A 16,765-nucleotide genomic window follows, 5' to 3' on the forward strand; every position below is an offset into this window, starting at 1 on the left:
GAAAAGTTCAGCCACAGTGAAGCACAACACTATTGTCTATAAGCCTTACTAAGCATGTATCATTCAAAGATATAGCCCTGTTAGTCTGGAGAATCAGTACATAATAAAGAAATCTTGTAGCACCTTTGGGACTAACTGAAAGAAAGAAATTGGCAGCATGAGCTTTCGTGGACTTCAGCCTCCTTCCTCAGATGTACTCTACCAAATGCATCTGAGGAAGTAGACTGAAGTCTACGAAAGCTCATGCTGCCAATTTCTTTCTTTCAGTTAGTCTCAAAGGTGCTACAAGATCTCTCTACGTACTAAGCATGTATCAATTAGTATATGATTTTGAATTGTGATTAGCAAAATTAACATTTGATTTTGAATTGTGATTAGCAAAATTAGCATATGATTTTGAATTGTGATTAGGTGGTGTCAGTGTTCCAACTTAATATCTGTTAAGTCAAGATTGGTTTTAGTTTGAAATATTCAAGGACATCAGCTGGCCTGCATTTTTAAGTATGTGTGGGAAATGCTGCCCTTGAAGGACCATTACCCAAAATGTCTCAGACCAAAAATAAAAGTGTATCTTTTCTTAGCACCTTTTCTCTGCCCCTTTTTCCCTGGTTTGCAGTGCTGCCCCAGTTTCTGTGCTGTACTGCATTTTCAAGTGAACTAATGTGATGCATACTTCCTGGACTAATATGCAGATTGGATGACAGTTATCGTTAGGTTTTTACACTTCTCTGAACTTTACAATAGAGGTTGTAGCTGAAATATGTATTGAAATGCATGTAGAAGAACATATTTTAGATTGAAGTGCATACAAAATGCATAACTTAGGGTAAAACATATATAAACAAAAAGAATGTACAAATAAGGGGGGAACAAACTTCTACGTGAAAAAACGCTGCATGTTAATCCCCAGAATTGATAGGTTTTTGACTTGCGTCTAGATTAGTGGCAGTAGTGGTTCTACTTAACTACTATCTTGGTAAATAATGAGCAACTGGTGTTCAATGTGACATGAAGACTATACCTTAACCCCTTCATTGTAGCTGTCCACAGGGCTGTTCAGGCTAGCGAGGCTGCCCAAGTGGCTTGGAGCTCCTGGGCGAGGCGGTTTCTTTGGAGGAGCAGAATGATCTAGTAACAAAACATTTTGCATGCAGTGATAAGAAGACCACCACCATTAGATTAATGTAACCACAGAGCTGCAATGTAACTGAAAGCCATCTGCAAAATTTGGAAAAGTTATTTTTTAGGATCAAGATTCCAAGAATTCCCAGAAAGCATTACCATTGTCTATGGAGTTACGGGAATTATAATCCATTAATAACTTTCCCGAGTTCTGATCATCTGCCTCTTGATCAGTGTTTATTTTCATAACAGAAGAAGGAGTTACACACTTCCTGGGTCAAAAGTTACAAGAATGATTGTGCTTTCTACACTGATATTCTAGCTTTCAAATCAGACATAAATTATCCCTGGATCATGTAACAACAACAACAACAACAACAACAACAACAACAAGCTGAACACAAGTACAGGGTTTGGCATCTTGAAGTAAAGTTTGCTTCAATTTCCCTTTACAAATTTAGAATTCAGATTTAGAATTTATAGCCATGTTAGTCAGGAAAATCACTATGCAAAGGGATCTTGTAGTACCTTTGAGACTAACTGAAAGAAAGAAGCTGGTAGCATGAGCTTTTGTAAAATTGAGCCTGCCTCTGAGGATGTAGGATCAAGTTTACAACATCTCATGCTACCAACTTCTTTCTTTCAGTTAGTCTCAAAAGTGTGAACAAGATCATTTTAGGTAACAGTCCTCAAACTGATACAGGAAAGTCCTTAAAGCAGAGGTGGGAATCTGCCCAGAACCCTTCAGCATTGGCCACGCTAGGCAGGGCTACTGGAACGTTTACTGTGAGAATGTCTGGAAGTCGATAAGAGCCCCATCCCTGCCATAATCACTGTATTACACCTGAGTAGTCACAGCAATTTACTGTAACTTGGCTACCTAGCATTCAAAAATGTGGCTAAACCCAGATTTTGCTCCTCCATCATCTATTTTATTTTCTGACAAAAGCTGAAATGGCAAAAGAGAGAGATTGCTGTCTATTTATGGCTTACCTGGTTTACCCACTGGCTGATAAATATGCTGGTTAGAAGCCTGAAAAAAAGAAAACAGATGTGATTCATCTGCTCACAGTCTTTATGAACAAAGGAAATCCTTCATCTAATCCCCAAACTTGAAGAATTTCCAAGATTTTTTTTTTGTTCTCTCTTATCATTCCCAAATTTCTTGAAAAAACAACTATGAACACAAATCATACTTATCACAAATAAAAGAAAACCTTTCTTCTCTTGTTATTTTGTTTTATAATAATATAATAAATTGTTTATTTATTAACCGCTTTTCCCAAGATCAAAGCGGTGTACAAGTGTCAGTAAAGACAGTCAGTAAAAACAGTACCACAATTCACATATTAAAAATACACATTAAAACGAATTAAATCCAAAAGCATAGTTAAAAACATACAGTAATAATGTTAAAATCATGAATATCAATATGTCAGAGTCAATAGGGGAAAGATAATCTTAGAAGGAATTGGGAGGGTAGGCTTGTAGGAAGAGGTGGGTTTTTAATGCCTTTTTAAAGGCTTCTACTGTTCCACTAAGGCAGATTCCTTCAGGTAAGGCATTCCACAGAGAAGGCGCTACTGCCGTAAAGGCCCTTTGTTGAGCAGTCGCCAGTCTCACCTTAGGGTGATTGAGTAACAGTTTTCCTGTAGTCCTGAGAGTGCGGGGAGGATTATGCAGGGAGAGGCATTCCCTCAAGTAACCCGGGCCCAAGCCATTTAGGGCTTTAAAGGTGATAACCAACACTTTGTACTGGGACCAGAAACGAATTGGCAGCCAGTGTAAAGATTTTAAAACAGGTGTTATATGGTCAGACCTCGCTGTCTCCATGATTAACCTGGCTACTGCATTTTGAATCAATTAAAGTTTCCAAACCTGATACAAAGGTAGCCCCATGTACAGCGCATTGCAGAAATCCAAACGAGAGGTGACCAGTGCATGTACTACCTTTTCTAGGTCCCCTCGGTCCAGACAGGGACGTAGTTGGCGTATCAGCCGAAGCTGATACCAAGCACTCCTGGCCATCGCATCTACTTGAGATGATAAATGTAGGGATGGATCCAGGAGTACTCCCAAACTATGCACTTTGTCCTTTAGGGGAAGTTTAATCCCGTCAAGGACAGGATGGCAAATTTCCCTGCCCGGGCTAGGGAAACCTATCATGAGTACCTCTGTTTTCTCTGGATTCAATCTGAGTTTGTTTTTCCTCATCCAGCCCATTACTGCCTCCAGGCAGGCATCGAGAGGAGAGATGCCATCCTTAGTCACTGTATCAGTCGGAGACATGGATAGATAGATTTGGGTGTCATCAGCGTACTGATAACACCGTGCTCCATTGCTCCGGATGATCTCTCCCAGCGGCTTCATGTAAATGTTAAATAGCATGGGGGACAGAACGGCGCCCTGAGGGACGCCTGATGTAAGCTCTCTTTTAAGAGAGCAGCTGTCCCCCAGCCTCACCATCTGGAACCTTCCTGAGAGATAGGACCGGAACCACTGGAGCACAGTGCCCCCGATACCCAATTCTCTCAGGCGTTCCAGAAGGATACAGTTATGTCTCTGAAGATGCCAGCCACAGATGCTGGCAAAACATCAGGAATAAACTCTTCTAGAACATGGTCACATAGCACAAAAAACCCTCAAAAAACTATGGATGCCAGCCATGAAAGCCTTGGACTTCACATGTTTTGTATCTGTATGGTGTGTCCATGCTAGATCACTGCTGTTATTACTCAGGAAAAAAGACCATGTGTGCAACAACCTAAACCTTCAGTCCAAAAATACTTTAAAAAATAACTGATGGCTACCGTTTCACAGTTTGCAATGTTCATGCTTCAGGTCCCTTCATATTATTTAATAAATTTTCCCCCATGATAATTACTGCTCTCTTTGTCAAGAAAAGGGAAATAAACAAAAAAGTCCTCAATTATTAATTTGGAAAGGCTTTATAACTGGATGAATCACATTTGGCACCTATCTGCCAATGCAGATAAAAATGTTGAATCACTGCACAACAGATGTGCCTTTTAAGCCTGCTGTTTGGCTGCTGAGTTCTTGGGGAAACGTTTATTTAGAAAAGTCCATGTGCGCTTTTATGAGAAATGCAACTGCACAGAGAAAGTTTTCTTTTTCAAATCAAAACTGCTGACACAGGCAAGCCTACTCAGAAATCTGAACAGGGCATTCTTATTGCAGAAAAAGCAACAGAACAGAGAAGACAGATTTTCCACATGTGTGGACTTATACATCTATGAAAGGAAAGCCCATGAATGGTTGCTCAAAATTTTAAGAACTGAATACTAACCTAGCATTTTGAATTTACCTTTTCAAATGAGGCCAAGCCACAGAGTGTCTGGATGAACTCAGCTGCCCCACCAATTAATCTAAAATAATTCACTGCACTGATTCATTCAACAAGTTCTAACTGGCTATTCGACTGACATTCTCGCAGCTCATTCTCATGAGTATATGCATACTCCCGGTTAACCGTATAAAATGTGTACATGCAAAGCTAACAGAAGCTACAAACTGAAGCCTAGGATGGCCATGACAGTAATAATTGTGTCAGTTGTTCAGGTGTCTTTCCCTTTGGCATATGAAATGGAGAATGGAGTTATTTATTTTATTTTGAAATATTTCTGTGTTGCCTCCCCACCCACAAAGGCTCCCAAGGTGATGAACAAATACAAATCAATTAAAACAATACAAAGATAAAAACATTCTTAAAATACATTAAAATGGTCTTTAAAATGCCTAAAAATAGTCTCAAAACAACCCTAGAATCCAGTTTTGAAACAGTTAAAAAAGCATTTTCCAACAATGAATGTCATGCAGAACTGCACTGCTTTGGCTGCCTGGCAAAAGCTTAAAGTAGATGGGGCCAACCTCCTGGGGTAGGGAAGTCCATAGTCCTGGTGCACGTATCCACCAACCTGATGTCACAAGGTGTTGGGACAAACAACAGGGATTCCTCTAAAAATCTAAAATTACTGGCAGGCTCTTATGAGAGGAGGTGGTCTTTCAGATATCCTGACCCTAAGTTCTTTAGGGCTTTGTAGGTCAAGACCAGCACCTTAAATTGAGCTCAGAAGCAAAATGGAAGTCAGTGCAGTCCTTGAAAGACTGGTATTATAGCTAAAATGCACACCTGACACCAGTCTGACTGCTGCATGTTGCATTACTTGCAGCTTCCAAACATTTTTCAAGGGCAGTCTCATGTAGAGTGCACTGCATTAGTCTAACTGGGAGGTAACTAAGGCATGAAGAAAGGATGCAACTGGCCCATCAGCCAAAGATGGGCAAAGGCGCTTCTGGCCATCACAACAACCTGGCTTTCTAGGAGCAGTACTAAGTCCAAGAGCAGCCTGAAGTTACAAACCTGATCTTTCAAATGGAGTGCAATCCCACCCAGAACAGGCTGTGATCCCAATTCCATGTTGGTTTTCCTACTGATCTCCATCTTGTCTGGATTAAGCCTCAGTCCATTCACCCACATCCACTTCTTTACTGCATTCAGACAATGATTTAGTACTACCACAGCCTCCTTTGGCATCATTTGTAATGGTGAGATATTACTAGGTATTATCAGCATACCGATGACACCCAGTCCCAAAGCTCTGGGTGATCTCTCCCAGCAGCATCATGTAAATGTGAAAAGTCATAGGGGACAGTATTGACCCTTGTGGAACCCCACTGGCTAGTGACAAAAAGGCTGAAAAACAGTCCCAGAGCACCATCCTTTGAGAACATTCAACCAAGAAAGATCAGAAATACTGCAAAGCAATGCCTCCAAGTTCCATATCAATCAAACAACCCAGAAGAATACTATGGTCAATGGTATCAAATGTTCAAAAATCTAGGAGAACCAACAGGGATGCCCTCCCTCTGTCTAACTCCTGGTGTAAGATCATCCACCAAGGCGATTATCCCATTAGTTTAGTCAGGCCTCAGAGATTACGGACCCAGCCTGTGTCCAGAGCTGTTAGCACAGACACACCTGAAAGGGATAACAGCAAATTATCTTTATGCACAATATATTTCAAACAAAATCAGTCCACACACTGCTAACAAAGTGTGACTAAAGACAGTGAAAGTTTCAGGAAAGACTGTTAGTATAGCTCATTCAACCTCATTCATGGAATTTTACAGGGTGCCCAGATGTTGTCTGTTTGTTGTAACTCTCCCATATTTCCCCCTTTCCCTCTTCATTCCTTCCTTCCACAAAGATTTGTCACTGTGGAAAAGAGAGAATAGCTTCACCATGTCTTTTGACCAACAGTGCTAGGATTGGTCAATCTGGAAGCATCTAGTGTTTTTCTTTTAGTTATATACAGCCTCCTCCTAATTAGCCCATGAATCAGCATTCCTGCTAATTTTGTTGTCTTTGTCCTTATTTCTGAACAATGCAGAACAGGGATTTATAGTTGTACTGTGGTACCATAACTCAGAATATTCTCTCCTGTAGTGGAATGGCTCATCTGTTAAGGTCACTATGTGGACTGTATGTACAGACACATACTTAGCACATGACAAAGGAATCTACTCTGCTGTTGTTTTTTAAGGATCTGAGCAGCCTTTCAGTAATCTCAGGGATAAAGCATTGTCCTACAGCAGAAGCCACCCTAGGTCAGCTTTTGAGACAAAACTTTCTACAAAAGCCTTCTCTCTCCCCATCAGATGCAGGGATAGTCCTCATGGGATGTTCACCAAGTTCCACTGATGAAATCCACCAAAAATCTGAAGGCAGGTCTGATTGTTTTGGCTTTCAATCAGCATGTTCACTACGTAATTAGCAGCAGACATATTTTTGTGAACAGAAGTGGTAAAATGGCATGTTAAACAAGTCTGGTTCAGCACCCAAAACCTCCAGTAGAAATCCCAAGGCCCTCCAGCAATATTTGTCTAGCCAATAATCCAATAAAGATATTTTCATTTCTGCTGTGAAAGCAGTAAAGCTCTTGCCCCATAAAGCCAAGATAATGAATGAGTTCTTAAAGAACCCTTTTGGGAATTGCCTCTGCAACTCAAAGTAGAGGGAGAAAGTGAATTAAGATGCTCCTAACATAATTATAAACTGGGGGTGTGCAGGAAGAAGACTATAGCAGGTCACCACCAAGTACAAATTATTGACCAGCAATCCAATTATATCTTTATTGTCTCAGTTCAATTTACCGGGTGAAGCAGATATATTTTCAAAGAAAACCAGATCTACTTACCACCTCCATCAGGATGTTACTTATGATCCCCATTACTTTGGAGAATGTTTCCTAGTTACTAAAATAATTTTACATCATTTAAAAACTTTGCTTCCTATTGACAGAGATACTGATGCAAACCTAACTTCAAAAAATATGCATACACCCTGATCACGCCATGTATCAACAGATGCATTAGAAATAATTAGATCTTTTTTTTTTTTTTGCAAAGGGGAGAACACATCTATTTCAGCAGTATTACAAAAAAAGGCAGCCCTAAAAACTGCTGTGTGAACAAGATTTTGCTGCCGCTGCTCTTCTCAGAAAAGCTGAGCCTCACAAAATCCCTCACAAAAACCCATAATAATGATGGAAACCCCAAGCAAATCAAAACTCATGTCCCATGTTCAGTGGAATGTTAACAGCCTTTTGCACTAAGAAAATTAAACAAACATTTCTGTCAAGAGAAGAAAAGATGGCATAAGTGCTTACCGGACCCTGGAGACTCCCATCTTCTCGATCAATGCTCCCTCTGGAGAGCCTCACATCAGGTTTCTAAGGATATGAAAAGAGATGTGGTTTTGTATTGGGGGTTTAAAGAGCCTTACTAGTCCAATAACCTAGGGATAAAAATTCTTACTAAAGGCAAAGGAAGCACTTCTGAAGGAGGAAAAAAGAAAACAGTATGCTTTGACTAATACGGAAGCTATTACATTCCTTCTCCTCACCCCCTCCTGCCGCTTTGCTCTTGCAAAATACAGCAAATGAACCTTTCTCCTAAATAACTTCCTTCTTGCTCTTTCTAGCTCCCCACGTTCTGCTTGTACATAAAAAGGCATTGAGATAAATATTGATAGTACCATTTCCCCTACACAACATTGGAAAACCTGCATTTTAATTCTCTCAGGAAAAGGAGAAGCAGGAACAGCAGCGCCTCAGCCGTCGTTTATTGCTGTATTCTTCCTAACAGTAAAAATTTCAACCACAGGATGAGAAACGCTGCACATTAATTCCTGTTTCCTGCTTGAGGAAGGCTTAAATGTACTTGGCTCCATCTCCAAGCTTCCCAAATGGGGCCAATTATCAAAGCTCTTTAAAAGCACAGAGATGCAGAAACTTTGTAAGACAGCCGAGACCCAATACTCCTCAGCTTGCAGCCAGAAAAATGGACAAAATTCACTTCATATCTCTTTTGAAACACCAGAGAAAGAGAAGAATTTACTGGGTTCTTGAAATAAAGAGACTGTGAGTACTGATATGTGAATTCCTGGAAATTAGTCCCATACTATGATACTATACTGTGAAATATACAGAACAAAAGTCTGGAAAAGGTCTTCAACAAGACAAATCAGTAGAATCTTACATCTTAAATTCCCTTCTGAACAAAGTATAATGATCAGAAATCATCTATGCAACTTTTGGCTAATTAAAATATTGATTTAAAAGTTATCATTCATTAGTCTTTACGTATCTGGATCATTTTGCAGTACCTCATGATTATGGTTAATGAAATAACCAAGACTACAATCTTGTATGTAAAAACTGTTCAATAACCCAAAATACCAAAGAGAGGCTAAGGCCAAAGCCACACTCCATTCCTAAGCACTGGAGTGCAGCTTTGGTGCAGCTTCCGGATTCTGAGGACCCATGCATCATTTAAACAGCATACTTCCAAAGAGACCCGAAGCAGCTTTATTTTGGCAGTCTGTAACAGGCCTAAGAGAGTCTAAAAGAGCCTACAATCCTGGATGTAAAAAGTGTTGTAAAAACCGAAAATACCAAAGAGAGGTTAAAAGAGGATGCATTAAGCTTTAAGTTGCAGGGGGGAGGCGGGGCAGAGAAGGCTGAACAATTGCACTTTATTTGCAGTATTATATTTCTTTATTTGGTGTAGATTTGAACAGATGACTTCATGCTGCGTTCGATCATGAACATCTGCAGTTATCATCTCAAGTAGATGCGATGGCCAGGAGTGCTTGGTACCAGCTTCGGCTGATACGCCAGCTACATCCCTGTCTGGAGCGAAAGGACCTAGAAAATGTAGTACATGCACTGGTCACCTCTCGTTTGGATTTCTGCAATGTGCTCTACATGGGGCTACCTTTGTATCAGGTTCGGAAGCTTCAGCTGATTCAAAATGCTGCAGCCAGGTTGATTACGGGGATAACTAGATCAGATCATATAACACCTGTATTAAAATCTCTCCACTGGCTGCCAATTCACTTCCGGTCCCAATACAAAGTGTTGGTTATTACCTTTAAAGCCCTAAATGACTTGGGCCCTGGTTACTTGAGGGAACGCCTCTCCCTGCATAATCCACCCCGCACTCTCAGAACAACAGGTAAATTATTACTCGAACACCCTAAGGTGAGGTTGGCGACTACCCATCAAAGAGCTTACACGGCTGTAGCGCCCACACTCTGAAATGCTCTTCCAGAAGAGATCCGCCTCAGTGGTACAGTGGAAGCCTTTAAAAAGGCATTGAAAACCTACCTCTTCCAACAAGCTTATCCTTCCAATTCCTTGTAATAAAAGTATCCCCCAAATTGATTGTGTATTATATATATTTTATGTTTTTAATACTACTGAATTCATGTTTTTAGATAATTATATTGGATTGAAATTTGTATTACTGTTTTTAATTTGCTCGTATTGTAATATGACATTGGTCATTATTCAAATGCTGTACACCACTTTGATTTACAAGGAAAAGCAGTATATAAATAAACAATTATTTATTATTAATTTATTTCACAAAACCTCCCATCAGTTCATTTCTTTTAAAGCATATCTCCTGCCTCAGAACCTGTGAGGAATAGGTCTTCAAACCTGTCCTGTCTGGGAATCCACACTGCCCTATGGCCATTTCACCTGCCCTTTCCACTTGGGTGCCTGTCTCTCAGCAATTTTTTTAAAAAGGGGAAGGGGAATCTGGATAAGGGAGCTGAATACAGAATCAGTATTTGCTTGTTCTCCGACTTGTTGACTTACCTTTGATCCTGGCCAGCTGATTTGCTTCAAGCCAATTGGCCAAAAACTATTTTTTTGCACCAATTCCCAGCATTTCCCGCTGCTGGCTGGGGAGATGCTGGGAGTTTTAGTCTAAAAAAGTAACTGTTCCAAGCTCTTTTGTTAACTTAATCATTTGCACTTAATGTATTATCTCTCACAGGTTGTTTGTGACTAAACTGCAAAAATAGCCTCATGTATAAGCTCCTTTGGAAGGGCATTTATCTCCTTTTTGTCCACTGGTAGATTATTTGGTTGCCATACAACTAAATCAAGGGTGGAGGATTCACAATCCACTAGATGTTTTAAACTGCAACTCACATCAGTTCAAGCCAGTACAGCTCACGGTGAGGGACAGTGAAATATGATGACCAATAACTTCTGGAAAGCCACAAGTAAACTTTGGAGTAAGCCCCACTGTACCTCATGGTAGTTACTTCTAAGAAAACATCCATAGGATCGTGTTGTAATAAGTTATCACCTGATCTTTCTCAAGCAATATGACCTGCTTAGCTGGGGTGTGTGTGTGTGATATTTTTAGAAACAGGAAAGAACTGTCAAAAATACTAAGTGTGTAAATGTGTATGTGTTGTTTTGTCTTCAAGCCCTTTCCTTTCCAACTTATGGCAACCCATTCCTCCCAGGAAAACCTATTCTAGGGTTTTCTTGGAAAGTTTCTTTAGAGGAGGTTTGTCATTGCCATCCTCTGAAACTGAGAGACTGTTATTTGCCCAAGCTCACCAGTGGGTTTTCATGGCAGAGCACAGATTTGAACCCTGCTCGCCAGAATCACAGTCCAATGCTCAAACCACTACACCACACAGGCTCCCAGTAAGAATTCCTATGAATTGGAAGGAGTCCTATGGACACACCTGCTTTCAAGGGTGACCCCAATAGTTCCCAGATGTTCCTGAGTCATTTCTACATCAATTCCTGTCCAGAATGGCACAGAGCATGGCCATTTCCGCTCAAGACTGTCACAAAACCTCCTTCAAGCACTAAGGGAATTTCCACATTGGACATTCAATGAAAAGTGACATTTCCCCAACACTTTTAATGAAGCCAGGAAGAATTTGTCAATGCCAAAAGCTAATCCAGCAGCTCATTTCTTTTAAAACCTACCTCCTGCCTGTAAACCCATGAGGCATTGGTCTTCAGACTTGTCCTGTCTAGGAATCCACATTACCCTGTGTCCACTCAACCTGCTCTTTCCATTTGGGTCTCTGTCTCTCAGCAGTCTAAATAAAAGGGGGAATCTAGATAAGGGAACTGAATCTAGAATTGGTCTTTTGCTTGCTCTGCCACTTGTTGACTTGCTTTTTGTCCTGGACAGCCTATTTGCTCCAAACCACAGCCTTGAAAAACTACTTTGATTTAGATTTCCTACATGGACTTGATGGCCCTTGTGGTTTCTTCAAACTCTACAATTCTATGATTCTACTTTTTTGGACTTCATCTCCTAACATCTCCCCAGCCAGCATGGCCTCAGGGGAGATGCTGGGAGATGTAGTCCAAAAAATAACTTTTCCAAGTTCTCTTGCTAACTTAAGAATTCATCCTGTAATATTGCCCACACCGTGCCTTCTGCATATACGTGGCAAAGTTTTTTTGGATTTTTTTTTTGTCTTTTGTAGAACTGTAATATGTGCAGAACAGACCCTGTGGGCAATTATTTCTCCACCCTCCAGCTTTTGTTCTGAGTGGTAACCATGGGCAATCCCCTTGGAGTAAGCAATAATCTACCTAGCAAGATGTAATGCAGTACTAATAGTGCAATGAGCAGTGACCACTGTGGGGTAAAATCTCAGAGAAGTGGAATGTGGACAGAGGTCCTCCTTGAGCTGAATTTTTACAGGGTATCATTAGCATCAACCCACTCCTCTCCTCCAGAAGAAACTGGAGAGCTCTGCTGCATTCCATTTGTTTTTCATTAATTCAATGGGAAAAAATGCACAAGTCATTCTCAATAAAAGAAAAACTACAGCTTGCTTCTTTTTTTATCCTATTTTTTTAAAAAAAAAAACCTCCACAGTTCCAATGATTTTCCCTGCTGCTGTTTATGTTTCCGTAGTCAATCTAGGACAAGTAGTGAGCTGCATATATGTGGGAATTTTCTGGAAATCTACTCACTCTTCTAAATAAAAATAAAAGTCAAGGAGATAAGAACTCTGCGTCAGTTGCTCCATCCCAAATGGAAAGGATCCAGGGAGGGGTTGTAGAGCCCCTAACACATCCCTGGCCCTTTCTACTGTCAGAAATACTGACACTATGCTGAAGAGAATATGTGCTCAGACCCGCAACCACCTCCATGTTCTTGACAGAAATCCACAAAGGAAAAGGATCTAAACTGGTAACAGAATCAAAAATGCTGAGCGAGTGATCAGTGCTATGAAAAAAGCCACCCATTCTCATACAGCCACTCAGTGATGCTATTCCTAAATCTGAATACAGCATTATGTGGAAATCTGTGAAGAATATGGGGTTCCTTTTTCTTTTGATCTTTGCTTACAGTGAGCTTCTTCTTGCCTCTAGACCTCAGTCTTTCATTGCCTTAAACTGAACAGGACACTATGGGCATAGCAGCTCCCTATTTCAGCTCTACAAAAGGCAGTTCTTCAACGCCCCATCGACACCCATCACTGGGAATGAGGGTTTAAGAATAAGTCAATCTGGACCACCGCTCTTTCATTTCAAATCAACACAGCCCAAGATCAGAAACGTATCTTTGCTTTTACCCATGGGCACTGAAACAAGGGTTAGGCTAGGGAGGATTGAGACCCGCTTCCCCTACAATGATAAAAGCATAAAGAACCAGGACCACCAAGATTCCTGTACAGTTAAGTCCCCTAAGGGGCTAGCAACCAGAAGTGTGCTGATTTATAGTCATCTTTGCATTTGTCTAGCATGGTCTTAATATTTTCCCCTTTCACTGATATACTAATTTCATGCTTGAAACAACTTTGTAATATTTCATTTATTACATTACCTTTATATTCAGGGTAGTCACACTTAATAGTTGGTGGCATTGGTGGAGAGCCAGTAGTGGTTTGACTGTTAGCCTAGGACACTAGGAGATGTAGGTTCGAATTCCCGCTCAGCCATGGAGACCCATTGGGTCTCCTTGGGCAAGTCAGAAAACATATCCGGGGTAGTTGTGTTGGTCATACACCAAAATGTAACAACATCAAAACTCCACAAAACAGTGGTACTTTTGTTGGACCAACCAACCATTATTGTTTCTCAGTTTATTATTCATTTTTGCTGTTTTTTAAAAACATAAATCGAAACACACAAAATTCAGAATAATCTGTTTGCCAATCGTAACCCCTTACAACAGTTCTAGGGACTCTGCCTCTACCACCTAATGCCACTTCAGGCTCTCCAAATAATTCTAGTTCTTAGTAGAGTAATTATAAGATGCATAGTACAAGAGTAATTTCAGCTGACATTTGCTAAGTCTGCCTTGCTAATTTTAAGGGCTTTTGATGGGGAGTGAGTAGCTCTGTTGGGCATGGGTTGAAGCTGGCACAGTATGGTGCCAGCTCTGGCTACAGAATACAAGACTAAAATGCTAAAACTAAAGTGGCTAAAGAAGGAAGTATAATATAAAACAAAAATCACCATCTGGTTCAGTGTCTTAAGAGTATGCATGAAAGAGACAGTGAGAGAGAATATCCCTACTTGCTGTGAAGGAAGTACATTACATGCTGGGGAAATGGACAAAATGTGGGTTATGAAATGGACAGTATAACCATGTCCTTGTATGGTTCATACAAATCAGATCTGGAATACTGTGTGTGCCAGCAGTCCTGATCTCAAAATAAAAATAAAATAAAATAAAAACCACAGAGTGGAAAGGGGTACAGAAAAGGACAACTGAAATGTTCAAAAGATTGCAGCACTGGCCCACAAGAGAATACTAAAGTTTTGGATACTATTCTAAACTGAGGGAGATTGAAAATGACCAAGGGGGATAGGGGAAGGATAGAGTGTTTGAAATTATGCATAATTTAAAGAGAATGCATAGAGAAAAATATTTCTCTCTTATATAATAAAAATCGGGCCACACAGTGAAATTGATTGGCAGCCAATTTAGGACAGGAAAAAAAAATCCTTCAGAGATATTTTTTGTGGCACTCCCTGCCGCAAGAACTGGTGATGGCCACATTAGATTTTTTATGGCAGCTGTGGCTGGAACACTTCATGATACTTCTTTGCAACCAGGAGTGGGGGAAGGATCTGAATTAAAGTGGCAATATTGCCAGATGGAAAATGTAATGGCTGTGAGCCACAGCTCCTCTCCTAAAGCTGGCATTAACTGTGAAGGGAAAAATACCGAGGGACAACGATGAAGACAAAACAAGAATGAGGACAAATCCAAATACAGAATTGCCATGTAATGTGTAGCATGGCTCTACCAGTTGCCAGGCTGATTGTGAGATACACAGTGCAGAAAAGGAACTTTTCTAATCTCTATTTTAAGATACTTAGTAGATAATTTATGGAAGACAGGCCTATCAATTGATATCTTAGACAGGATAGCTTGCATTAAATTTCAGGTTCAGAGGCAGTATGCTTCTGCATGCCAGTGGCTAGGGATGAAGTGGAGAAGTGTCATTTTCATGCTCTTCTGTGCATTTCCCATGAGCTTCAACACTACTCTTATCTTCTTATAAGATAACATTTGGAACATAACACTCAGCTGAATGGAATGAAGAAGTTTTCTGAATGCAGGCAAATGTTTCTGCACATAAACCTCTGTAATACATTTTTCAATGTATAGAATCATTAGAACTATTATTTTAAACATTTATATAATGCCAGTAAGGGCTACAAAATTCCTGACATTGGTTTATTCAGTACAGTATACACAATTTGCATAGAATCATGGAATCAGTGTTGGAAGAGACCACAAGGGCCATCTATTCCAACCTCTTGCCATACATAAATTACACAATCTAAGCACTCACAACAGTTGGCCATCCAGCTTCTATTTGAAGCATCCAAAGAAGGAGAGTACCAGTTCCCTAAGGCAATGTGTTCCACTGTCGAACAGCTCTTACTATCAGGAAGTTACTCCAAATGGTGAGGTGGAATCTAATTTCCTTTAGTTTGAATCAATTGCTCCAGTTCCTATTTTCTGGAGCAGCAGAAAACAAGCTTGCGCCATCCTCAGTATCACACCCCTTCAAATACTTACACAGGGCTATCGTATCACCTCTTAACCTTCTCTTCTCCAGGCTAAACCTACCCAGCTCCCCAAGTCTCTCGTCATAAGGCAGGGTTTCCAGATCCTTCACCATTTTGGTCACCCTCCTCTAGATACGCTCCAGCTTGTCCGCATCATTTTTGAATTGTGGTGCCCAGGGCTTTTTTCTCTTCCTAGGCAATTCAGCTCATTCATACATTACCAGAGAGGCAGATGATTGTTTCCTGTGAAGCAGCATCCATGATGTTGCAGTTGTGAATTTAAAAAATGATACAGTAGCATGGCAGAGAAATCAAGGCTCGCTTTTTAAAATGTTCAGTTCCAGCTTTGCAGAGTCTGTATTTCAAAGAGGCATGGGTTTGGTGAACACAGTCAGCAATGCCTGCCTCTGCTTTACCCAACAGCAGAACTCCCAATTATTCCACAGCATCACCATTAGAACTCCAGCCTTCCACCGTACTTCAGTCATCTGAACAAATTTTACCTATATGTTTGACTTCCTCAATGGAAATGTAACCAAAAACAACAGTAACAACAAAAGTCCACCCTTGCCTTTTGCATTAATAAACAATTTGGTGTTACTTAAAATTTATTCCTTGTGCAAATGTCTCCTAAGTCCTACAGTAGCTGGTATCTTTAGTACTAGGTATGGATGGTACTACTAATGTTTTTCACAGAATGAAATATTTTTTTAAAAAATAGCCAAACTATTAAGGGCTCCTTTTAAGGCAAGAACAATCCATTCCCACTCTTGTCCCTCTTTAAATACACAATCAAGCAGGGAGTAGTAGAATTTTAGTGGCCTGGATAAAAAAATCTTAGACAGCATGAAAAACGCTTTCAACTATTTCTAGATTTTAATTTATTCATTTATTTTTAATTTTGGGGAGGAAATCAAGTAGAACAGTAAGACAGTGAAATGTGAAGTCTTCCATTTAAATCTCACTTCACCTTGTTCAGTAAATTTAGGAAAGTGCCTAACACCCACCGATCTACTTATTCCATTCGTAATATGAGACTACTGCTACATTTGCAGTATGAGAATCTAATACTGGCCAATTTTACAGAGTAATTTGTAATAAATATGGACAAAAAGCTATAATTTACTGAGTAATTTGTAATAAATATGCACTAAAAGCTATAATTTAAATGGCAAACAGTGCAAGAACAGGATTTCTTTGAAGAACGCCTCACTAAGAAGCACTGATATCCACCCAACGAGACAAGA

At 40.1% G+C, this 16,765-nt stretch overlaps 1 protein-coding gene across 18 annotated transcripts in view; it reads right to left on the reverse strand.

Moving 5' to 3' along the window:
• PTK2 (protein tyrosine kinase 2) overlaps positions 1-16,765 on the reverse strand; it is a 261,623-nt gene that overhangs the window by 12,277 nt on the left and 232,581 nt on the right. For 12 of the 18 annotated variants that reach the window (XM_089518030.1, XM_089518031.1, XM_089518023.1 and 9 more), the window contains 3 exons: positions 7,812-7,874; positions 2,116-2,155; positions 1,022-1,128 (listed from right to left, as the gene is read on the reverse strand). In XM_089518030.1, the coding sequence (XP_089374156.1) occupies positions 1,022-1,128; positions 2,116-2,155; positions 7,812-7,874 (210 nt within the window). The remainder of the gene's footprint in view (positions 1-1,021; positions 1,129-2,115; positions 2,156-7,811; positions 7,875-16,765) is intronic. The other 6 variants (XM_089518026.1, XM_089518024.1, XM_089518038.1 and 3 more) reach the window with 1 other exon arrangement.

Source organism: Sceloporus occidentalis, unplaced genomic scaffold (assembly GCF_023333645.1).
Source record: "Sceloporus occidentalis isolate IW3139 unplaced genomic scaffold, rSceOcc1.0.p SCAF_3, whole genome shotgun sequence".
In the NCBI taxonomy this organism is placed as follows: domain Eukaryota; kingdom Metazoa; phylum Chordata; class Lepidosauria; order Squamata; family Phrynosomatidae; genus Sceloporus; species Sceloporus occidentalis.